General features: G+C 41.4%; 1 protein-coding gene across 1 annotated transcript in view; it reads left to right on the top strand.

The window, feature by feature from the left end:
• The first annotated feature begins 428 nt into the window (after positions 1-428).
• znf574 (zinc finger protein 574) overlaps positions 429-26,056 on the top strand; it is a 42,378-nt gene continuing 16,750 nt past the window's right edge. Inside the window, exons 1-6 of the mRNA XM_061674329.1 lie at positions 429-500; positions 4,993-5,154; positions 18,158-19,277; positions 20,571-20,779; positions 20,856-21,035; positions 24,630-24,724. Coding sequence (XP_061530313.1) covers positions 4,999-5,154; positions 18,158-19,277; positions 20,571-20,779; positions 20,856-21,035; positions 24,630-24,724 — 1,760 coding nt within the window. The 5' untranslated portion in view covers positions 429-500; positions 4,993-4,998. The remainder of the gene's footprint in view (positions 501-4,992; positions 5,155-18,157; positions 19,278-20,570; positions 20,780-20,855; positions 21,036-24,629; positions 24,725-26,056) is intronic.

Here is a 26,056-nt window from a genome sequence, read left to right as displayed (position 1 = left end):
GTATAGGTATATATGTATGTATGTAGCCCAGAATGCAGTGTGAGTACTTTTGCTACCATCCTCATGTTGTTGTGGTATGCTAAGCTGCTGTTGGTTTGTTGTCCTTACATTATGTTCATTTGGTTAGTATTTACTGCTTTCCATTTTGGGTGGATGGTAGTCTATTGGACAGTAGTTTTATATTATTTCGTGTAGAGGATACTTTTGTTGTTTACTTGTATGTGTACTGTGTTCTTTTATATGTTATTGTTGTTATGACGTCAATTCTGCTCCGCCTTAAAATAGAGACGTTGGGATTGATCGATTCCCATTTTTAACGCTTCCGCCATGTATAAGCGCGCTTTTCTCCTCCAAATTTCAGTGTCCCCGAACGCTATTGGCGGACTAAGTAGCAGCACGTGGGCCAATCAGCGACGCGCTTCTTCCAACGAAGCCCGGACTCAACTTGTTATTCTATTTCCCCTTCCAGCCTCGACGTCAAAACGTAACGTCAAGCCGCGGTGAGTTACTCGACATTTATTTGCTTCTATTTCATACTTTTTGGGATACGTATTCCTCCTGTGCGTTCGTATATGGAGAATTTCACCGCGGTGGATCACGACAATTCTTAGCGTTTTGGCTACCGCCGCCATTACACCACCGAAGAAGGCTATCCCGCCCTCTGTCTTAAGGCTTCTCTTCTTCTTCTCCTCCTCCTCCTCCTCCGTCTTCTTCTTCTTGTTTTTCTTCTTCTCCGTTTTCTTCTTCTTCTCCTTGATTGTCGAACATCGACAAGGAAGCAACAGTGGTCCAGGTGGTTAAGGGGAAATAGTGTTGTCCTATTGGGATGGTTTAACATGTGAAAAATGACACCGTTCTCGTTAGCTTTTCAAGCTATCCAGCCACCACGCCGTTAGCGGTTTCGCTACTGGCCACACGGCCATTTAGCTCCGCGGTTTGTGTCCACATCCCGTTCACCGCGGTTACTGCTAACAGCCGCTAGCTGGCGTCGAACATGTTAATTTTTTGTTTTAGAGAAAATTAGCCCCTGCTTTTAATTCGCCTTTTAATAGTCTTCGTTTTTTCTTTTAATGTGCGTTAACGTAAGGCTAAAAGAGAGACGTGTCGAGTCTTTGTAATGGTGTCTGAACGTAACGCAAAGGCCCGTACACATTGTTTGGCTTTAATGTCACAATTCCCTCTTTTTGCCTTACAAATACAAAGCACAGTGGGCGGACTATAAACGACATTGTTACCCAAGGTGAATTTGGGAAAGGTTTGGTCACCATATGGACTTTTATGGGCTGTTTTGATGTGCAATGCAGAACACCAAATGACTTGTTCTGAACAGAGAAGGACAAGCGTAAATAGTGTAACCTATTTATTGCTAGTTTTTTTCTTCCTTTTACACGTAACTTTTCAATTTTTTTCTCAAAATGTGATTATTAAAGGTGTCTTAATTTCACATTTCTGCAGTCTGCATGTTCTCCTACAATTATTATTTTGTCTTTTTTTATGAAGATGTTTTAAAAAACAGTTTACAACCTTTATTCCATCCATCCATTTTCTACCACTTATCTGAGGTCGGGTCGTGGGGGCAGTAGTTTTATCAGGGATGCCCAGACTTCCCTCTCCCCGGCCACTTCATCCAGCTCTTCTGGGGGGATCCCGAGGCGTTCCCAGGCCAGCCGAAAGACATAGTCTCTCCAGCGTGTCCTGGGTCGTCCCCGGGGTCTCCTCCCGGTGGGACGTGCCCGGAACACCTCACCAGGGAGTCAGCATTTGGACTGGTACTTCGGGCTCGTGTGGCTGCTATCAGTGTAAATAACAAAATAGTCACACTGAAATGACAGTTTGAATGTTTATATGCAGGCCTTTCACCACAAATAAACATGCATGCTATGTTCATTGAAGATTTTTGTCAATATCGTCACTGTCAAGCGGAAAGCTCTGGCAAAATTTGGTCAATTTGATGTTTTTTTCACAAATAGATACTATTGGTCAGTCCCAATGTGGGTCTGTTATTTATTTATGTATTTATTTACTTATTTTACAAATTATTGACTGAAGTTTTGAAAATGGCTAGGTCTATTTGACATGTAGTGTTGATGGCTCAACAAACATGCTGTTTTTTTTGTTTTTGTTTTGTTTCCTTGGAGATGTTCCAGCCAATGCCAGAGATATATGAAAATGGATGGATGAAGTCCTTTTATTCTTGTTTTATAACAACACACACACACACACACACCCTGTGTATTATATTCCTCAAAATGTGGTTATTAAAAGCAGATAACACAAAAGATGCACCCAAATGACAGCTTTAGCACAGTTTATATTTAAGCCAGCCGCAAATATTAGTCCTTTGTCATTGTTCTAGCTCACAGACCATATTGTGTTCTTTTTTTCCCCTCTGTGGTTATTAAAATGCTTACTGTTAGAATCTGCATCTTTCTCTTTTTCAGCCACTAAGCACAAATATTAAGTCCTTTGTCCTTATGACCAATTGTGGTCTGAAATGTGTTTTCCCCCTCAAACCCATTGGAGGACTATTTTTACTTGATAAAGCAGGATGTTACCAGCCATTTAGGTGAGGCGCTTACAGGCCTCACAGGTTTAGCAGGGGATGTTGTTATTAACAACACAAAGCACTTGTGGAATCCTGTGAACAGGAATGCAAATCCTGCGAAGCCAGGAAGCACCGTCATTGGGCCTATTGTGTTGATACGACGATGTAAGCGCTGAGTCTAAGCCAAAGATGGCTCTTGGAACAACATCAAATGTCACTGCAAAACATATAAAAGGGGGCAGGGAGAAAAGGTGTTAGTTCAAGGAAGTGACCTTGAATGCAGCATAAGGTGACATGACATGATTTTATGGCACTCTGGTCTTCCATCAGGAGAGGGTAATATTTGCACCATTTAATGTTGCTCGAAGCACATTCACATCACACTTGAAGACATTTAATTGCTTTTATAGAAATTATAATGGGTGATTTTCGCTCTTTTGAACATCTCTGTTTATTAGTTAAAGGTGACCCAAGGATTATTGTTTTCATGATTTATAGGCCTCCAAGATACCATCGGAAATTTATGGAGGATTTTTCAGAACTGCTGTCAGTTATTTGCACCGACTATAACAGGAGACTTTAACATTCATGTTGACCATAACATGGAAAACAAAATCTAAAGAACGCTTTGCTATACTAGACACATTTGACCTTTCACAACATATTAAGCATCCAAACCACACTCAAGCTCACATCATAGACCTGGTCATCTCTAAGGATGTTGAAATTCTATCAATTGACATTAAGGATATAGTTATTTCTGATCATTTTTGTGTATTACAGATTATTCCAAAAGTTCAGAAAACCTCTTGTCTATTAAGAAAAGGTACATACCGTGTTTTCACAACCATAAGGCGCACTGTATTAAAAGGCGCAGTCTCAGTCACGGGGTCTATTTCTGTATTTAACACACAAGGCGCACCGTATTATTGGGCGCAGGCATGGTAAAACATACACTAACTTAAAACATACGGTAGCATGCTTGCACGCTAAAACAATGTTTTTAAAAAGGCAGCGGGAGCAAAACCGAGTTCGGTTGTACTTTGTTAAATACTTCAATAATGTACTCGCGTTATTTTTTTGAACCATCCTCATCCACAAATCCATCAAAGTCCTCATCTTCTGTATCCGAAATGAACAACTGGGCAAGTTCTCAATCAAATACGCCAGGTTCCCTCTCGTCATTGTCCGACTCTGTCTCCTTGCTGTGCGGCTCCTCAGAAATGATGCCGGCTTTTACAAAAGCTCGACCAACAGTGCAAGCAGAGATGTTAGCCCAAGCATCCACAATCTATTCACAAATTGTGCCGTAACTCGCCCGGCGCTAGTCTTAGTAAAGATGTGTTCACCATCTGTCATCCATGGCTCCCACGCCGCTCACAACTTCACTTTGAACGCCCTGTTTATGAGGTTCACCTCTTTGAGAACAAGTGTGTGAGAAAATAGTCTAAAAGTTTAAGGACAATGAAATCACTGCATGTAAGCGGCAAGGCCGAAAACCAACATTGTATTGACCTTCGATCCCTAAGGCGGCACTGCATCAAAAACCGACATCAATGTGTAAAGGATATCACCACATGGGCTCAGGAATACTTCAGAAAACCAATGTCAGTAAATACAGTTTGGCGCTACATCCCTAAGTGCAACTTTAAACTCTACTATGCAAAGCAAAAGCCATTTATCAACAACACCCAGAAACCCTGCCGGCTTCTCTGGGCCCGAGCTCATCTAAGATGGACTGATGCAAAGTGGGAAAATGCTCTGTGGTCCGCCGAGTCCACATTTCAAATTGTTTTTGGAAATTGAGGACGTCGTGTCCTCCGGGTCAAAGAGGAAAAGAACCATCCGGACTATTATGGACGTAAAGTTCAAAAGCCAGCATCTGTGATGGTATGGGGCTGTGTGAGTGCCAATGGCATGGGTAACTTACACATCTGTGAAGGCGCCATTAATGCTGAAAGGTACATACAGGTTTTGGAGAAACATCTGCTGCCATCTTAGCAACGTATTTTTCATGGACGGCCCTGCTTATTTCAGCAAGCACAGAGTCCAAAGCAAACATGGTGAAGCAGCATTTAGCTATTATGCTGCACACACATGGAATAAGTTGCCAACAGAAGTGACGTCAGCCCCAAGTGTGTTTTTAAGTCCAGGTTAAAAACTCTTTTCCCCCATGCTTTTGAGAGCATTTCCACTTTTAAATATTTCTTGCACTGTATGGGGTTCAATTGTATTTAAAAAAAAAAAAATCTCTGTTTTAAATGTTTAAAAGCCTATTTTTTACCCTGTGTTTTTAAATTTCTTTTAATCATGTAAAGCACATTGAGTTACCCTGTGTATGAAATGTGCTATATAAATGAATTTGCTTTGCTATATTGAAAGCTAATCTTGTTTAGTTGTAGCACGTAAATCTTTAATTACTGACGTTTTCTTGTCTACTCCCGCAGGGGGCCATGGAGACCCAGTCGGTGTACATGTGCTTCCCCTGCTACAAGGAGTTCAACACACTGGAAGAGGTGCTCAAGCATCAGATGACATGCACGGCTGAGGAAGACCAGGCTGACCCGTCCCACGTCACGCCCGTTATTGTTCCGGTGCTCCAGACGCAGGTACAGCAAATGCCCGCTCGTTTTGCAGTGGCGGGTAAATACATTTGGTAACTGGGCCTTCAGTGGGGATTTACCTGACTTAATCCCCCTCTTAATACCACCATGATCACATTGCAATCATCCAAACCATAAATACTATACATAAATGCAATATAACAGTGTTTGGCGCATTTGAGAATCAGTATTTATCTAATATGACAAAATATTTAAATAAAAGGCATCATACCAAAAATGTTGGTGACCTGTTCGGCTGTTAGGTCAAACAGAAAGGAAGCTCTGTATTCCTTTTATGCCGGAACAGTTTTACTGTGTCACAGTGGATTTTCTAAGGTGCCACTGTGGTGTCTTTGGATGGATATTTATTGAGAATTACAGTCGTTCAGTCGAACAGAACAACATTTTTAACTCATTTAATGCCAGCCGTTTTTCAGAAATTGTAGGAGAGCTGCGTGCCAGCCATTTTTGACAATTTTGACGGATTTTTGAAGGCCTACAGAAAATTGTGTTCTATAGTTATAGAAAGATGGAACTGACCGAAAGATTTAACCCTCTTCTTTCATCAGGAAAAAAGTGCATTTCTACCTTTTACCGTTCTTTAGTAAACAGGAGTTGAACATGGGTAAGTTTCTTGACAATACCTGTTTCAAAGAAAAAAAACAGAGCTTTTTGTGAAATGATGCATAACTTTCACTTTGGTGCTCATTTTTTAAAATTTTATGATGGCTCAAATATCTAAACGTTTTCCTATTATATAACAACATACCACGAAAAGTATATTTTAATTGCAAAATAACTTTATTTACAAGTATAACACATGCATTTTCAAATTGATGATGCATGAACTTTGAAATATGTACACCTGTGGGTGTGTGCATGTAGGATTTTTGTGGATTCCCAGTCAGCAGACGACCAGCCATGAACAGCGCCGCCACTGCTTGATGCATCTCCTGTAAATTATCAAAAAAAAAGTGGAGTGAAGTGGAGAAAAACAATTTTCCCCTTTCTTGCCAATGGCTGTGGGAGTGCATCTGCTGCTGGTTGCACCAACTGCGATTTATAGAAATTTGTACAATTACCACAAAATATTTGTTGTTGCCACGGTGCGATGAGGAAAGGCAAAATAAAATCTACATTACACACATCACATCGTCTGAAAATTATATTTGTGCACTACTGTCTATAAATAAAAGAACGACAATAAAAAAACAAATCTGTCCAATTCCTGTAGCTATCGGTGGTCCATGTTTTAGTCTACAGGATGCATGATTTGTAAACGTGTAGTATCGTAGAACTGTTGTGCTTTTTTGTGCATGTTGCATGATTAAAAATGGTCAAAGGGAGTAATCGCTCAGCTAACGTATGGACGTTAGCTTTGAAGTTAGGAAGTTTTTACCGCTTCCGTGACTTTCTGGGGGCTCATGGTGGACGCCCTGCTGCTCCCAGATGATAACCGGGTCAGACTCATTGCAATCAGAATGTGTGATGCCAGTCCACATTTCGGGGGAAGTGGATCGGGATATGGTCGCGATCTCACTGTGGGCCTCCGAAAGTTCGACGCGACCAGTGTTACACGGCGTTCTGTGTCATAATGTCATCCCTTTCTTTTTGGGGATTTTGGCATGAGCAAAACTCTGTTTTAGACTACACTGTCTGTATTTATCCATGTTTTTTCACTCTTAACTGTGGATCACCATGTCTCTCTCTCCCAACCACGCCCCTACAATGCTCCACCACGTCACATGGGTCCTCACTGGATATGATCTTCCTCTGCTGTGCTGACAAAGCTCTGATCAAAGCTACTGCTGCCATCTGCTGTCGATTTATCATACTAAAATCTTTCCCAAGCCTTAGATACTTATTGTGGCGCTGCGCCAAACCAAAAATTTAAATAAATAAATAAAAAGCACAGAAAACGTATAAATACGTCTTTGGCACTAAACTGATAGGTTTATGAAAATGTATTATGTCTTTGGCACTAAATGAGTTAGCTTAAGGGGAGTAACAGAAAAATCAAAGGAGAGTGAGTGAAAAGGTAACTAAATAATATAGGAAAAAAAGACAAAGCACTGTAAACAAGATGAGGAAAGTAAAGCAATATCTAACTAGCACAATGACACATTGGATTCGAGTGTTGTATGGGTCAGTAGTGCGACACCTTGTGAGGGAAGGACTGGACAATATAGGATGGGACAAGAGGGGAAGCATGGAGGACAGGGGTCGTGGACCCGGCTGTACAAATAAAGTGTGGTGTGAGTGGCTATGTAAATTCTAAACATCTGTAGGACTAGAGCGTAAGTGTGGGGATACCCAAGCAATTCACATAGTTATGTTATTTGTCGTAATGAGTGAGTCGCCCCACACCCAGCAAATACGTCCCAGATGTGTGTGTCTGCAGACACATGCAAGTGAATTGACAGTTTCGCATGCACAATAACTGTCAGAAGTGTCCTGTAATTGCTATGCCTGAACTGTGGGGGCTGAGGACCCTACCCTATCAAGAAGCAGGGTTGGTCTATGAATCCACCTGAGAGAGGCCCGGTGGACGGGACACCTCCCACACCGAGGGATCCAGGGTGGTGCCCCCCCCCCCCCCCCCCCCCCTCCACACACAGACACACACGCGCACACACACACACACACACCACACTCCTCACCCTGCCCCACGTTTTGCTCTGACCAACCAATCAGAATTGAAAAATGCAGATATCATTGAGGGTTGGTTAAAGAAGCAGCCCCATTGCAGCACTGAAAGGTGTGAGCAGATTTAGTTGACATGGCAGCACACCAAGGCTGAAATCTGATTGGACAGGAAGAAAAAAATAAAATAAATCCACGACATGTACACATGCTGTAAGCAAAGCAGCCATGAGAAATGCTACCATGGATTTCACAGCGATGTTGAATTCACTCTCTCCTGGAAACCACAGTGCCTGAAAACAATAAATTAAAAGGAGAACTACTCTATCAAAAAGACATCTAGGAAGTAAAAATTAGCTCTCCATTTGGATTACAAAGATTCACCGTATCCGGTGAAAACATTTGATTCTATACAATGTGAGATAGGAAAAGCTACTTATAACGTGCATATACATATATATTTTTTAAATTCATTTAAAAATCTGAAAAATGTGTCTAATTCTACTGGGATTTTTATTTAAAAAAAAAAAATTATGCTGTGCTGGACTCATTGAAAAATATGTTGGCATGCTTCTGCCTTAAATTTCTAAATAGCAACCATTAACAGCAGCAGGAGTGCATTTCATAGGCTGCGCATCTCCTGCTGATCAGGTTTGGTTACTCTGCTACAAACCACCTACCCAGCCTTAGCGGTTGAATGAAGCAATCATTCCCCTGAAACAATACCAGGACAGAACCTCTCTGTCCCCCCCCATTAACTTGCATCAACCTCCAGAGTAATAATAGAAATTATTTTCTTTACGGTGATGTGAAAATAAGCACTTCCTCTGGGACCAATGTCTCTTCTGTAAAAATATGTATGTAAACTCAGTTCTTAAGAAATTAAGATTTTAAATATTCAACAATATAACATCACAAAATGAGCCCTCAAACTGAATGGCTCGGCTGCTCCATATGTAAGCGTTACAGTAATGCGGCACCCCACTCCAGCTTCCTCAAGCTCTTTTCCCATGTGGAGGTGAGGTAAGGCGACCTCACCAACCTACTGTATCTTTGGCTTGTGAGCACATACAGTCCCCTCCAAACGTATTGGAACGGCAAGGTCAATTCCTTTGTTTTTGTTGTATACTGAAGACATTTGAAGACATTCAATATGAGACAAAGGTTTTCCAGCTTTTATTTCATGGTGTTTACATCAAGAGGTGTTAAACAACTCAAGACAGAGCACCTTTTGTTTGAAGCCATCCACTTTTCAAGTGAGCAAAGATATCGGAACAGACATGATTAAATTACCTGAAAGTGAATAACATTTAAGATTTGGTGGCATAACCATTACTTGCAATAACTGCATCAAGTCTGCGACCCAGTGACTTCACCAGACTATTGCATTCTTCATTTGAAATGCTTTTCCAGGCATTTACTCCAGTCTCTTTCAGTTCTTGTTTGTTTCTAGGGGTTTCTCCCTTCAGTCTCCTCTTCAGGAGGTAAAATGCATGCTCTATTGGGTTAAGGTCCAGTGATTGACTTGGCCAGTCTAAGACCATCCACTTTTCCTCCTGATGAAGTCCTTTGTTGTGTTGGGAGTGTGTTTTGGGTCACTGTCTTGGTGCATGATCAAGCTTCTCCCTATTAGTTTGGATGCATTTTTCTTTTGTGACTTATCTCTGTCCTTCTTAGCAAAATTTAGTCTGGCCTTCCAATTGTTTTTGCTGATGAGTGGTTTGTAGCTTGTGGTATGGCCTGTATATCTCTTCTCTTGAGGTTTTCTTCGAACAGTGGATTGTAATACCTTCACCCCTACCCTGTGGATGATAGCAGTGATGTCACTGACTGTTGTCTTTGGGTGTTTCTTCCCAGCTCTCACGTTTCTCTCATCAACTGCTGTTGATACCCTTGGCCAACCTGTTCAATGTCTGTTGCTCAGTCCACCAGTAGTTTTTTTCTTTTTCAGGACATTCAAAATATTTTTTTTTTTTTTTTTTTTGGCTTCGCCCAATGTTTGTCCGATAGCTCTGATCATATTTCCCTCTTCTCTCAGCTTCAAAATGGTTTGCTTTTCTCCCACAGACCGGGGTCTCGTCTTCATGTTTGCTTAACAGCAAATGCAATTTTCAAAGGTGAAAGCCAAAAACAAGCACCATCTAATGTTTAAGCAATCAATCTAAAAGCCAACAACTGACCAACTAGAAACACCCATCAGTCACATGTTCCAATACGTTTGCTCACTTGAAAAGTGGGTGGCTTCGAACAAAAGGTGGTCTTTCCTGAGTTGTTTAATACATCCATTCATCCATTTTGTGGGCCGCTTCTCCTCACTAGGGTCGCGGGCGTGTTGGAGCCTATCCCAACTGTCATCGGGCAGGAGGGGGGTACACCCTGAACTGGTTGCCAGCCAATCGCAGGGCACATAGAAACAAACAACCATTCGCACTCACAGTCATGCCTACGGGCAATTTAGAGTTTCCAATTAATGCATGTTTTTGGGATGTGGGAGGAAACCGGAGTGCCCGGAGAAAACCCACGCAGGCACGGGAGAACATGCAAACTCCACACAGGCGGGGCCGGGGATTGAACCCAGGTCCTCAGAACTGTGAGGCTGACGCTCTAACCAGTCGACCACCGTGCCGCCTTGTTTAATAATTCTAGATGTAAATACCATGAAATAAAAGATGGAATTCAGAACTTTTGTCGCATGATCATCTTTTAATCTGAAACCCAAATGTCTTCATTATACAATAAAAACAAATTGACCTTTCCGTTCCAATACTTTTGGAGGGGACTGTAACGAAATAATTACACCTATTGAATGTTCACAGGCGGCACGGTGCTCAACTGGTTAGAGCGTCTGCCTCACAGTTCTGAGGAGCGGGGTTCAATCCCCGGCCCCGCCTGTGTGGAGTTTACATGTTCTCGCCGTGCCTCTTTGGGTTTTCTCCGGGTACTCCAGTTTCCTCCCACATCCCAAAAACATGCATGGTAGGTTAATTGACAACTCTAAATTGCCCGTAGGTGTGAATGTGAGTGCGAATGGTTGTTTGTTTGTAGCGAATGGTTGTGTTTGTATGTGCCCTGCGATTGGCAAGCAACCAATTCAGGGTGGACCCCGCCTCCTGCCCGATGATAGCTGGTGTAGGCTCCAGCACGCCCGCGACCCTAGTGAGGAGAAGCGGCTCAGAAAATGGATGGATGGATGATGGATGAATGTTCATATACATCACAGCCTTTGTTTCTTTCGGCGTTGTTCACAAAAATTGCTAGCTCAAAGTTAACACACAATGAATGAAAAACTCCTTTGACGAGCTAACCAAAATTGGCATTGAACTTACCGCACTGACATCGCTCAAATAATGAATATTGGTATACAAATGCTGTATAACCACATACAAATAGGCAATATAACAATACCTTCTGGCATATATTCTTCCACATTTTTGAAAAGTTATATTAACAATATTCGATCGTTACTTCTACTTGGTCTGTTTGTGCAAGTGTCACACTGGCCCTCAGAGGCTAAAATATGCACAGCAGGAACAGCGATTGTCAATAAAGCTAGACTCCCGTTGCATCAAGAAGTTCAAAAGTGTAGTCCCGCATGTCGAGAAAGCAAATGCTATTCCCACTGTTTACTGACAGTTAAAAAAAAAAAAAAAAAATAGTTATTTTGCACTGTAAATGTATAATTTGTATGTATTATTGAGATTTTTCATGTTTTCTTTCCAATTTATTTTTTATTTAATCTTCAAACGTAGAATATGCTAATGTTTAAGTTGAGCAATGGTTATGTTGCCATTTAAGTATATATTTTTATTGGATTTATTTTTTTATTTTTCAGGATTTCCTAAGTTTTATTTTATTCAACTAGTACATTCTTGTTTTTAGTTACTTTATGTAATCCATTGGTTAGTAATAAATGTGTCAGTTTTTCTCATCTACAAATGCTGATTATTGTTCTGTTTGAGTAATATCACTTCATAAAGCCTTTTCTAACATTTCATGCTACAAAATAAGTATGTGTAGTGCATGCAGTATGATTATTGCTGATATGGGATCGGAGTGATATCGGTATCGACCAAAATTCAAGGCTGCACTGTCTGTATCGGATCGGAAGTGAAAAAGTCACATCCCTTTCAAACTGTGCACCATTCACAGAATAACAAGACCATTGAGTTTACTTAATTCAGTACATTATTAAAGTAGTTTAAAGTATACTTGAGTATTTGATTATTTTTAGAGGGGCAATGATTAATCAACAACTAATCAATTGTCAAATTAATCTAACGATTTTTGATAATCGATGCATAGTTTAAAGACCTTGTTTAACTCAATTTGGAATTTCAGCCTCAACAGTAAATATTAATAATTATATTTAATATAATTATAAAGCACTAAATATGAATTATATTTATTACAGTAATTAAGCACACCTTGTTTCATCAAAGTCAAATCAGACATTTGCAAACATCTTTTACTTTGGAAAACGATAATCTAAATTTTAGCCAATTTACTGGTCTCAGTCTCTGTGTTATGGACCAAACTAGTAGCTGAATCAAAATAAATGTGCATATTCTGCACTGTCAATTTGAAATAATGTTTTTGAATAAAAGGATGGAAATACTTTTTTTTAAAATCTGATATATCAATTGATAAAAAAAATATCTCCAGATTAATCGTTTTTAAAATAATTGTTAGTTGCAGGCCTAATTATTTTCTAGGGAAACGGGGGGAAATTACATCAGTTTACCACATTTTGTTCATGTGCAACCCATAATTAAGTACTTTTTTTTTTTTTTTTTTCTTTGGCAACGCAATTGACTCTGATTGTCCTCTCAAGTGGCCAAAAGAATATCTTATAAATTTTACACACCACAAAGAAGAATGTTTTTTAAATGTCTGTCAAATTTGAATCAATTAAAAAAATAAAATAATCACCATGTATGTAAAATATGGCTCTGAAATCCTGAAAAATAGGGGCAGCCATTGAGCTGCACGACTATGTGGGTGTGTCCACTGAACGCGCTGGAGACAGCCCTTTACCTGTCAATCAAATACGATTGCTCGTATGGTGTGTGTTCAAGTGTTTTTAGTCAGCTGTTAGCTGAATGTGTGCTGCTGCGCTTATGGTTAAAAAAACAGTTAATTTGTGCAATTAATAAAATTTTAATCGGGATCAAGAGTTTGGCTGTCACAATTAAATGAGCCTGATCGTCGGCAATTATTTCTTATTTTATTTCTTTTACATTTCAAATGCGGGCACTGCCACATGTGAAAATTGTTTCATTTGCAGCAGTGACCACAACCTAGTCAGCCAGCCACCAAGGGGTGAACGCATGGTTAAGCCTTCATTAAGCTGCGGCACTCCCTCCGGTGCGAACTTAAAAATAAAAGCCTAAAATGGCATTGATGTCCAATGTCATACTATATTAAGCTTTTATTTTGAAGTTGGCCCTCTCAGCACGTTGTCGGAGAGGTGGCGTGGCACGGTAAGACACTATTAACAATTGTTCTGGCGGCTGCCTTGACTTAAACTTTTTGGCTGACCAGACCGCAATGAAAAAATGCCTGGAGTAAATAGAGAGGGAAATCCCAACTGTAGATATATATTCATACATACACACACACATTTTACAGTGCCATAAAGCAACAATTCTCAGAGACAAGTAGTCTTTTACATGTTTGAAAAAAAGGGTTAGACAAATGTCATTTTATGGAATTAGGTTAAGTCAAGTCAAAGGTGCAATAGCGTATTGATGCCAATGTACACAATCATGAACCCATGGTACAGAAACTATTCAGTTGAATTATTTAAACAAAGCACCTTCCCATGAGGCTCCTCAATAGTATTAACTAGCGTACTAGCCTAAATAACATGCTAGCACAAGCTGACATAACATGGGCAAACAAAGATGCCCAGTAGCACTTCACGCAAATGGTATCAAGTCATTAACTCACTTTTTGACATTTACACACAATAGTAAATGTTAGGAATAAAGGCAAACTGTAACGGCACTACACAGGCTATTGGTAGCTGCATCATGAGAGAAGCAAATGAAATGTTCACTATGCACAAGGTACATTCGAGGACCGCAAACGAAACAGGACATCTCAGATGCAGATGAAAAAACAGTGTAATGAATTAAACCTCACAACAAGATTCCACCAGATGGTGTCAAAGTGATGCTTTAATTGCTTTGACCTGGGCACAAAAACTACAAATTGCCAAGTTTTTCAGCAAGTTACGGAGGATAGTTTACCCCAAACATGTGAATTTGCTACTGCAGAACTGTGAATATGTGGGGATTTATGTAAAATTATTCACTGCAATGTGGGAAAGGAGAGCCACAGTCGCCGATTCACTTTTCAGCCTTTATTAAACCCTGGGAGAATAGTAAACCACAAGCAGATGTCAGCCACAGCTCACGCCCAGACACTTGCACATAGTCTTGCTTAAGTGACACACCACTCCACCATGCCCCATACAGCCACTACAATACATAGAATTTTTTGTTCAAATATATTTACAATGTTTGCGTGTTTTAATCAATCTAAGTGTATTTTATTGAGTTTAAATGTTTAAACAAAGCGTGTGGTGGGGGTCTCTCGATCGCAGAATTTCACCTATTACAGGTGGGTTTGTAACATATCCCCGAGATTTACGGGGGTTAACTGTATGATCCCTTTTAGAAATAAAGCTCATCATTCAAGAGTAACCTGACTAAGTAAGGCACTAAAACACTGTAATATATTGGTTTTAACAAAAGTTAAAACATCTCTCGCTTTCTATAAGAATACAGATGATAACATATTAGTCTGAAATTGCATCCACAAAGACAAACTCAGTCCTTCAGAAGTCTTAAGTGCAGTTTTTCTGACTATGACACTGCAGGGGCTGCTTGATCTCCTGTCTGGAAAAAGGTCTCATATCGGCGACAGAGCAATCATTGTGGCGGGGCTTCGCAACAGGCGGCCACGGCCAGTAATGAGGTCACTGCGCATACTGACGCCCGAGATGCTCCCTTCACATACGCGCTATCATCCCAGGCCGTCTGAATCGCTCCAGTAATGAACTCTCTAACTCTGGATTGTGCCTCCTCCTCCATTTTGTCCATTTTTGGATTCCACAGAGAGCTGTGTTAATTGCTGACTGAAAGGTGTATTCAGTGGTGGGAACTGTCCTGTGATGATTCATCAACCGTACTCATCCTGCTCCAGGAACATGGAGCCGTTAAGCCCCTTACGCTTTGACATAACACTGCAGCCCCAATCAATTGGCCAAAATTGGTTTTGTTAAGTGATGTTGCCACATGACAATAGCTTTTAATGTCTTTAGTGGCTAAAGAGAGCGTTTACATTGATGCTTATTGCATGTAAACATTTAAATCTCAGCGAGGGAGCTTTATTGTAGCAAGTGGAGAACTACCATTATGGGTTATGATACTAATAAAATTATACATTTTATTCCGCAGGCGGCATGGTGGCCGACTGGTTAGCACATCTGCCTCACAGTTCTGAGGACCCGGGTTTAAATGTGGCCTCGCCTGTGTGGAGTTTGCATGTTCTCCATGCGTAGGTTTTCACCGGGTACTCCGGTTTCCTCCCACATCCCAAAAAGATCCACGGTTGGTTAATTGAAGACCCTAAATTGTCCATAGGTATGAATGTGAGTGCAAATGTTTTTTTTGTTTATTGGCTGGCAACCAGTTCAGGGTGTACCCTGCCTCCTGCCCCCAGTTAGCTGGGATAGGCTCCATCATACCCGGGACCCTAGTGAGGATAAGCGGTGTGGATGGATTTTATTCCGCATAGGATTTAAGTTTGTAGCGTTTTGTGGAGAAGCTCAGCAACCCACTTGAATGTTATAAATACTCTAACATCAGCACCCTTCCATTTAGTATTACGCATTTTGTTCAGAATATCATGTAATGCTATCCACAAAGTGTCCAATGCAACCCCCCACCCCCACCCCACCCCTGATTTAGGAAAACTTGCCCCAAAAGTAGGACTGTGTCAGTGTACAATGTTACCGCTAAATGTAGGAATCCAAACATAAAACAAGCAGCCGAGAAATAAGTGACATTTATATATTGCTTCCACAACAGTAGTGAGGCAGGAGGGCTGTAGAGCAGGGGTGTCAAAATTGTTTTCATCATGGGCCTCATTGTAATGATGGTTGCCCTCAGGGGCTCATTTATAATGGTTAAATATATAAATACTAGTGTTGTAATGGTACACCAAAAATCAAGGTTTTTACATTATCACCTTGGTTTAAAGTTAAGAGTTCAATTTACATTGGGGACAGTACAGGAGCAAAATAAACTGATTGTTTTCTGTAAACAGGAACACAGTGACATTAAAAATAATTTAAGAGACTATATTGCGGTTCATGGTTCAAGCTCCCTATGTCATTTATTTTTCCACGGATGTGGGAAAGGAGAGTCACTGATGCACTTTTCAAGCATTTATTGAATGGCAGGAAAATGGTAAAATACATTGTGCACACTCAAGCTGAAGCTGCTGTCAGCCACAGCTCACACCCAGACACTCTTGTTGACGTTGACGTTCCACCTCTTCCATCCATCCATTTTCTGAGCTGCTTCTCCTCACGAGGGTCGCGGGCGTGCTGGAGCCTATGCCATCTATCATCGGGCAGGAGGCGGGGTACACCCTGAACTGGTTGCCAGCCAATCGGAGGGCACATACAAACAAACAACCATTCGCAATCACATTCACACCTACGGGCAATTTAGAGTTTGAAATTAACCTACCATGCATGTTTTTGGGATGCGGGAGGAAACCGGAGTGCCCGGAGAAAACCCACGCAGGCACGGAGAGAACATGCAAACTCCACACAGGTGGGGCCGGGGATTGAACCCCGGACCTCAGAACTGTGAGGCAGACGCTCTAACCAGTCGACACCGTGCCGCCCACCTCTTCCAGATTGCTTAATTTATGTTAAAATAAAAAGAATTCTCTGCAGGGTCCCAGGGGATCCCTTTTTTTTTGGGTCACCTTTTTCATGCTTTTTCAAAGTTATTGACCGCATCTCATATGTTTATTAAGAAAAAGTGATTTTGAGCTATGCATCATTATCATTTTATTATCACACAGACCTAATTTTAGACATATTTTGATGGTCGCTCCTAAACAGTGAGACTGAGACGCCCACGGAACACGTCACCTCGTTGTTGGCGGCAAAGTGCATCTGGTTTCAGCAGTATTCCTCTGGCGCCAAACGTCTTTCGGCCTTTTGTCTTTTGGAAAATCTTTGGTGGCCGAAAGTTTGGTGCATCACTATGAATACGTTTAAATGTGTTTTTAATGGGTTTAAAGGGGCCATCCCATTTTTTTAAATTCCTTTTTATAATCTTTGAAGTCCTTTTATCAGGTTTACAAGCTAGTCTGGTATAAACTGCCTGGAATGCCCCTTTTCAAGCAATTCAAGTTAGTCTTTTATGCCTGGCAATTGAGAGGATCAGATTTCTCATTAATATTTGATATGTAACTAAGCTTTGCTCTGATTGGGTTGCTGTTATTCTTATTTCAAACATGGAAAGCAACTTTGCTCTGAATGGTCTCTTTGGCGATATCACGGCGTGTTGTCAAGCTTTCATGTCGATGTCATGTTTGGATCCTTCAATATCTCACTACCATTGTGAAGCACAATTCACCAAGCATTGGATTGTTGGCCCACTAAAGTGGGTGAAAAGAAGAGCAGGATATTTTGAGGTTATGCTAGTCATCTGCTCTCATTCCTTTGAATTGAACCTGCGAGTGACGTTTAACGCTGGCAACAATGAATGCAAACTTATCTATTTCATTCACTGTAAGCAAACTGAATTATGAATATAGTAATAAAACAATATGTCTAGACTGTATTGGTATGGCTCAGACTCACTCGCTTAAGTCTGGAAATGCTGTGTTGCCGTTCAGCTGAGTGGGTGCGTACCAACCACAAAGTGGGCAGGTACTTTGTAGTCTATGTCACAACCTTGGCAATTTCAAATCTGCCCTTTATTTAAGCCATATGCCGTTTATTGCCTTTTGCATTCAATCGACAAACTGCATAGATGTCAAACCTAAACTATGTCACAAACTCATTATGACTTATGTTATGCATAAAACAGAAAATAATAAATTCTTTTGATGACCTGGGACCTTTAAACATGTTTTAAAAAATTTTATTGTCTCTAATATGGTCTCTCTATTGCAGACTTTCACCTTGCGAGTAGGTCTGGAATTGAACTGGTTTTCATGGTTGTTGTAACAGTGACAAAGTTCCGTTGTGTTCTATTTTTATTTTGCAACTAAAAAAATCGTTTAGGAATAATCTGATGTATTTTCTTCCCCCCTCGTCCATGTGTGTCTGCAGCCACAGCTAACACAGGAGACAATAGTCCCCCAGATTAAAGTGGAATTGGAGCCACTGCTCCAACTGCCTGTTGATAATGTCGTGCAGCAGAGGGAGATCGTGGCACAGGAGGTTGATCTCAGTGAAGCTCAGTTGCTGGACCAACCCCGAATCCTCTACCAGTGCGGGGACTGTGATGAGCTCTTTAAGAGCCTGGACCTATGGCAAAATCACCGCAAAGGAGGCGCCTGTCTGAAGGCTGTCCTCGAGGGTGGGTCGGTCGTTGAGCCGCAATCCAGTTTGCATCCCGAAGATCCTCAGCCTGTCACCGAGGGTGACGTTAGTGACAAACCTGACCAAGTGGATGGATCAGGAGTCGAGGAGGAGCAGCAGCAAGTCGGCGAAACTTCTTCAGGCCACGGTTCGGATCAAATTGCAACTGAAGTGATCACGTTGTCATCTGCGCAGGAAGAGTCGTCTCCCAGGAGGCGAGGGGCATTCAAGAAGCCCAAGCCTGATCCAGTGCTGCTGTGCGTGGACTGCGGCTCCTGCTTCGGCCTTGTCTCTGAACTGGTGGCCCACCGCAAGACGCATGGCTTCGAAGAGGCCCTACACCACTGCACCGTGTGCGGCGAGAGCTTCCTTAACACCACTCTCTTCCTCTACCACCGCAAGCAACACCGGCAGAAAGGCGAGGGAAGCGCCACAGTGGCGAGTGGCACATCGGAGAAAACGTATCCGCATAGCAGTACGGCGGACGGACAGGAGCCAGACGGTGCTCCGTCCGCCTCTGCACAGCCGGCCGAGCTCTTCTTGTGCATCCAGTGTGGCGCCAGCTTCAACGAAGCCACTGTGCTGGTCGCACATCGCAAAGCACAGCACAACCTGCACAAGCCGCTCCACACGTGCTCCTACTGCTCTGAGACCTTCATGAATACAACCCAGTACCTATACCATCGCAGGCAGCACCGTGTTCTGGAGTGCGGGCCCATAGATGAAGTGGAGATTGGCGACGAGATCGCATCCTCTCTGGAGGAAGCGCAGAGCTCAAAGCGTCCGCTCTCTTCGCCCGGTGCCGCAAAGGAGTCCGATGCACCGGCCCCAAAGAGGAGCAGGCCGACATTCCGGATCATCAGCAAAGGTAAAGTGGACTGCACACATACGGAATTTTAACTGCTGTTTAAAAACTAAGAGACCCTACAAATGACAAGGAATTTCCATTTCAAGAGTACAACCCCACTACAGGATCTTCTTTGGTCCAGAATTAGATTTATGCAGTGTTTGGAATTATTCACTCCTCCCTAATTGCTTTGTATGGATTGTATTTGTATTTTCGTGGACTGTAGATCACCTACTAGTCAAATTAAAAATAGTTTTTCAACAATACTTAGGCACACCTTTGAGTCCGTTGCTCGGTCAAGCTCAAGTGTTAATTGCACACAAAAGATTTGCATTAATATTGAACCGGTTTAATATTTACGATTGTCGGCCTGACCTCGTGATGTCACAATACAAAAATGACTTGTGACTTTGATACTATACCTGTTGCTTCCGAACTAGCAGACTCTACAGCATGTTGGTGTGTGTCCACAGGACATGGCTTTTTCGTGAATCCCTTGAAATAATTGTCAATATTCATTTGTGTGAATGAGACGTCATTCGCGTCACCTAACGAGTAGAACCGCTTCATCCAATACGAACATAGTGCACGTTACTGTCTATGCACGTGTTTAGCTTCTAGCTACATTAACAGAGAGACATCATAATATAACATAAATTCGCCCTGTTCAAACTTCTGGACTTATTTGGTGACATATTTGTACCAAGTTTTTTTTAAATGTATTTTTTATTTATTTTTGGGTGATCGTGTTACTTGTTTACCTTCGTCTGTTCGTATCCCTCGCTTCGATCTGAGTGTTGTCTTCTGGGCACACCAAGCTTCACGTCTTGGCGGAGGCCGTGCATACCGCCACCTACTGACTAGTGTTTAATGACACGCTACATTCACAGCGAGGACGAACATAAAGCGGCAAAATCTATTAGTGGCGGCCCGCCACAGATCAATGTATATGTGGGAAAGCCTGCACAACAATGAAACATTTTCGAGTCCGCAAAAAAGTGTACTTTGTATTTGTGGAACAATAACCTGCTCTCCTCTGCCTCGAATTGACTAGCACCAAAGACAGGACTTGTACTTTTAGTGGATAATGATTTGCTGTAGCACTTCAGCAATACACACACACACACACACGTGAGCGATGCTGTGCGTCTGTGCGTCGATGGAGGCAGATTGACCATGTTTTATGCGTCCCTACTCATTTTTGTGCATCTCAGACACAGGATCCCTATGTGTGTAGTGTACCTTGCTGAAATGGGCAGTACTTCCCCGGTGGCTAAAAATGTTGCACGGCATCAACTTAGTTTCTCTCTTTAGGAAACAAGGATTCAGGCGCTAAAGAGGAATCAGAGAGCGGAGTGACCGTTGACACCGCAAACCTCCCTCCACCTGCCAAGCTGCTGCAGGACTGGTCCCGCACAGCTCTGCCCCACGTTTGTCCCTACTGCGGCAAAACCTTCACCCGGCGCGTCTTCCTCCGCACGCACGTCTACAGCCACACTGGAGAAAAGCTCTTCACCTGCAAGGTGTCCATCAAAATCTGTCACTACACTATTAAACTGTACTAATATAACAGTGACATATTGCTTTGTTGTTGTGCAGGTGTGTTCAAAGTCCTTCACGAACTCGCAGAGCCTGCTGCGTCACACCATGAGTCACAGCGGAAACAGGCCCTTCTCCTGTGACGTGTGCGGCAAAGACTTCACGCAAGCCGCCACCCTGAAGAGGCACCAGCTCATTCACACCTCGGATCAGCCTCGCCGCAAGCGTGGGCGCAGACCGGTACCCTTTTCTGCCATTTGCCCCTTTCACAGAATGCAAATATGTACCATTTCTAGCATTTGTGTGTTTAGCAATACACAATCTGGCACCGTTTCCAGTAGAAGGGTAGACTTCGTGTTGTGAGCTAAAATTTTCGTTACGAGAGAGCTTCAAATATAGAGCCGCTTGAGTATAGTGGGGAAAAAAAATAGTTCGCCGGTGAACTTTCTGAACGGGACAAACAGTCAAACACACAAATACAAAATGTTTTTCTTTATTAAAAACATACAGCAAAACAGTCGCAGTATTTTTTTTTGAGGGGCTGAAATTGATGGCCTTTGAATGGGGAAAATTGATGTATTAGTTAATTTAGTTAAGAGCTTAGTCACAGAAAAATTAAACTTGTAAGTCAAAGTATCACTACTGTATTTGCCCCTTTAACACAATGCAAACCTGTACCGTTTGTACCATTTACCTTTTTAAAAAAAACAAACAAACAAAAAAAAAAAAACGAACATTTGCCTCTTAAAACGCAAAGCTGTAATGTTTCTAGCATTTTGCCTTTGTTTAAAAACAAACTAAATAATAGTTTTCTCATTCTAACTCACGTCTCCCACCGCTATTACAGCTAGTGATGCACGGAAACGAAAAGTCTTGACCGAAAAAGGAAAACCAAAACTGAGGAACCCAATGCTGAAAACCGAAAGCTGAAACACAGAAAGAAATTATCAAACTTTATTTGTAAGCATTTTTCATACAAGAAAATGCAGCACAAAGTGCTTCACGTTAAACAACATAAAAATAAATCAAACGAGCTATTTATTCATTATAAAACTATGCCAATTATTAGTAAAATTTCATTCATGGTTATAACTGCAGAGCTGCCAACCTATAGAAATTCTCTTCCATAGCAATTTGTCTGAATTTCCATATTTTTTTTTAAATCTCAAGAACATTACCACGGCACAGTTTTTGCAGTATATTATGTAATAGGATAAAAAAATTCTGCATACTGTTCTGTTACACAACATAATCATTACTCGTAGTCTTTAATGAAATATAGCTTCAGTATTTATTATATAGTATTTATTACATCAACCTTAGAATGGCAGACACATTTGCAGGCAAATGTCTTCTCTTGCATGCTCTTTTTTTATTTCCTTTATCTACTATTGCTGTTGAAATTATATTAATGTACCTTTAAATTATAGGTTCATTTTTCTCAAGTGGCGTAGCAGTGGTGATGTACTTGTTCATTTCCAGTTTCTGGTCCCTGTTATGTCTGTCGAGCATTGTATATTACTGTATTTTCCTCTATAAACGCGTACTAATTTGCCTGCTATTTTGCTCTTCAAAGTTGGATAATCGCCGCTATAATGCGGTTCTGGCCAGACCAATGTGACAAGTGCACTGTACCACCCAATCACTTCTTTTGGTGTTTGCAACTTCATGTGATAGCTTAGCAATTTGCATGGTGGTCCCGCCTGTCTCGTCTTATCCTCCGCCTGTCCTTGTTATAATGATACTTGTGGAGGCGATGATTAGTGACTTAGACTGTGCTGACAACGGATGCGAGACCCACGTTCACCTCCGTGGCTCGGCATCATATTTAGCCGCGTTAGCTTTTGCTCGTAGGTAGCTGGGGCGGTGCAAAATAGCATGCAAAAAGCATTCCCTTTACCCGAACAGCAGAAGGCAGTGAGGTTGGGCTACAATTAGGATGCTGCGTTTGGGCCGCTACAATGATGACGGAAAAGCCACGTAGTTTACATAATTAATCATGATGTGCAAATTTAAATTATTGTAGTAAAAAATATGTTTGTCTTTATTATTAATGAGTGTTTATGTTACCATATGCATTTATGGTTATTTTATTTTGATTGATTTATGATCAGTATGCCACTAGGGCAGCTGTGGCTCAGTAGGTAGAGCCGGTTGTCCAGTGAGCGAAGGGTCACTAGTTCAAATCTATGACACTGACCCCTAATTTGCTCCCAGTGGGCCTGGCAACGCCTTGCATGGCAGCAGTCGCTCATTGGTGTATGAATGTGTGAATGTGAGGCTTTGGGCACTGTGATGGTGTAGATAAAGCGCTATATAAGTGCAGTCCATTTACCATTATCAAACCGTGAGTGTAGGGTATGTGTAATAAACTGACCTAAATGCTAAATGTCCAGTTGACTAATTTCAACTGGACATTTAGCAGTGCTCTATAGGGCATTGCTTGTTGATAGTAAATGATTCCTTACTTTGAAGTGTACACACGTGTCGGCCGTCACTGTTCAACATCTGACATGTTATGCATATGACATATTATTTTAGTAGTTTTGTTTTCGATGAAAAAGGTATTTCGGTCCCAAACCAAAAATGCTATTTTTAGGCAAAAACTTTGGCAGCTGAAGTTTTGGTGTATCACTAATTACATCTAGGCCTCCATGATATATTGTTTGAGTGTCGTCATTGTGACGTACGTGTGTGCACTGCGCAATAGTCACATCGCAGGTCATGTGATGTTGGTGTGCTGTATTGTAATACAATGAATCACATGTAAATAATAAATGACCAGCAGAGGGACCTGGTTGGACATGTTAAGAAGATTAGCACCGATGTTACAGTAAATAAACATTCAAACAACACACACGGAGGAGCCCAGACACAGGGAAACAGTTACACTCCTGCATTTACTGTATAGCGCTTTAGTATGTCGCAATACATTACACTAGGGGGGGAGACTTATTTGGGGGCAATTAATTTTCCAAAGGGGCCATGTGAGAAAGTGGAAAGGGTTGTTTTGGGCCACACCAACATGCTAACCTAAATAGTATTCTATATACATTTAAAGTGTTACTCTGAAAGACTAAATTGCATGGTTTTAATAAGCTGCTACTTGTGCTGCTTTTTGTTATAAGAAAAATGTTAGACCTATAGGGAGTCACTAAAATTGCATATCTACATTTTAAATTACATCACTATATAATCAACATTTACAAAAAAAAAAAACATGTCTACAGAGTGCATCATTTTGTCTGTATTTCTAGTCTTTTGACATTATGAGCACAAACCACTAACTCTTATAGTCTATTCTTAGTTGGGATTTAAAAATCATTACCAAGATAAAATCCCCTCTCCACGCCACTGTGCAGGGAATGTCATGTCACCAACATGAGGACCATTGTAGGCATTGTTGCTTTTTTGGGAGAAAAACAAAACAAAAATAGGGATAAGAGTGGTCGGGAAAGGCGCTAAATATAGCGACAGTCTCTAAGTTGCCAACACTGGAGACACAAGTTATTGCTTTTGCTCGCAACATGTGCGCACATCAAGTTAAAAGCACCATTTTCAAAATAAGTGCGCTGCATATTTTACATTTTATTTTGACTTCATGAAGACAACAAGGGCCGCTCAGAGAGTTGGCTTCTCTTGCTCTTTTGTGAGACGTTTAAAATTGGCATTTTTCTTTAGTTAATGTGACATTCTATAAGTACTTGTAGCACATGAATGGTGAATGACTATTGCGACGAAGGCTGAAGAAAGAGTACTGTACAAGGGATTAAAGACCTTTCTTACTAGTCTTTTTTTCTTTTACATTGTCCTTTACTTTGTCCTTGGCTGCAGATATGTGTTGCAGACAGTGATGGTGGAGATGGTCTCTTCTCATGCCCCCTCTGCCCTTCACACTTCCACACAGAGGAACAGCTCAACCATCACAAGTAACGAGTTTCCTTTTTTTTCCCCAGAAATAATTATTTTGTATTGGTATGTGAGACAACTATCTATTCTAACCTCAGGGAAAACATTCAGCCTCTACAACCCAGTTAAATGCATCTCATTAACACAGGATGGGATTTAGATAAATGCCCTTTGCTAGCTGTGTAGAAGGCGAGCCGTGTCGCGGGACCTTGAAGCTTTACGAACATGCCGTGCCCGGATACCTTGTGTGTCCTTGAGTTTTAGTCACGTATGATTGACAGACAGGCCAAACGAATTAAGAGGACACAGGACAGGACAGCGAAAGCGATGTACACCGTGTCCGTCTGTTTTTTTTTGTTTGTGACTATGAGGTGAAATAGCTGATTGAGTCACCCCTGTAGCTTTTTTATTATATAAACACAGTAGCGTAGAAATCCAAATTTACCCTGATTAGACCAATTGTACTTCAACACCTATTTAAGGCTGGATGTACACTGCATGTCAATGCTCATATCCAATAGCGCTGCCCTTATTTAACGTACATACGTGAAGGAAGTTAAAAGACAACTTGTTGGTACAGTCAGACCCAGCAGTGGTCACATGGATAAAAACAAATACGAAGTATATTCAACATTACATACTGTTTAGCTTGCCCAGTTACGACTCCACTTCAGTAGCTTGTACCATATCATATTTAGACTGTATAAAACCCCTTTATAGAGCAAAATAATCATCAAATGAATTGGAAACAGTAATTCTAGCTGCTGAAAAATATTACAATTTCAGGAAATTATTGTAAAGCCTTTTTAAATTGAAGTAACATCCATCCATCCATTTCCCATACCGTTCATCCTTACTGGGGTCGTGGGGGTGCTGGAGCCTCTCGCAGCTGACTCTGGGCAAGAGGTGATGAACACCCTGAACTGGTCACCAGCCAATCACAGGGCACATATAAACAAACAACCGTTTGCACTTACGTTCACAGCTACGGACAATTTAGAGTCTTCAATTAACCGACCATGCATGTTTTTGGGATGTGGGAGGAAACCGGAGTACCCGGAGAAAACCCACGCAGGCACGGGGAGAACATGCAAACTCCACACAGGCGAGGCCGGATTCGAAACCCGGGTCCTCAGAACTGTGAAGCAGATGTGCTAACCTTTCAATAACAGTGCCGCAACTTAAGTAACACTTTCCGAAAAAATAATTATTAAAAAAATGCATATCATCATTTTAAAAGAATGCTATACCAGTATAATATACTGATATTATCTGAATTCACTATTACAGACGACTGGCCTATGCTTTCACTATAGCTTTGATTTACCATGGGTGTCTTTAGGTCGACACAT

The sequence above is a fragment of the Phycodurus eques genome, chromosome 4, assembly GCF_024500275.1.
Source record: "Phycodurus eques isolate BA_2022a chromosome 4, UOR_Pequ_1.1, whole genome shotgun sequence".
Classification (NCBI taxonomy): Eukaryota; Metazoa; Chordata; class Actinopteri; order Syngnathiformes; family Syngnathidae; genus Phycodurus; species Phycodurus eques.
The sequence above is the reverse complement of the archived record's forward strand: the minus strand, read 5'-3'. Positions and strand labels throughout refer to the sequence as shown.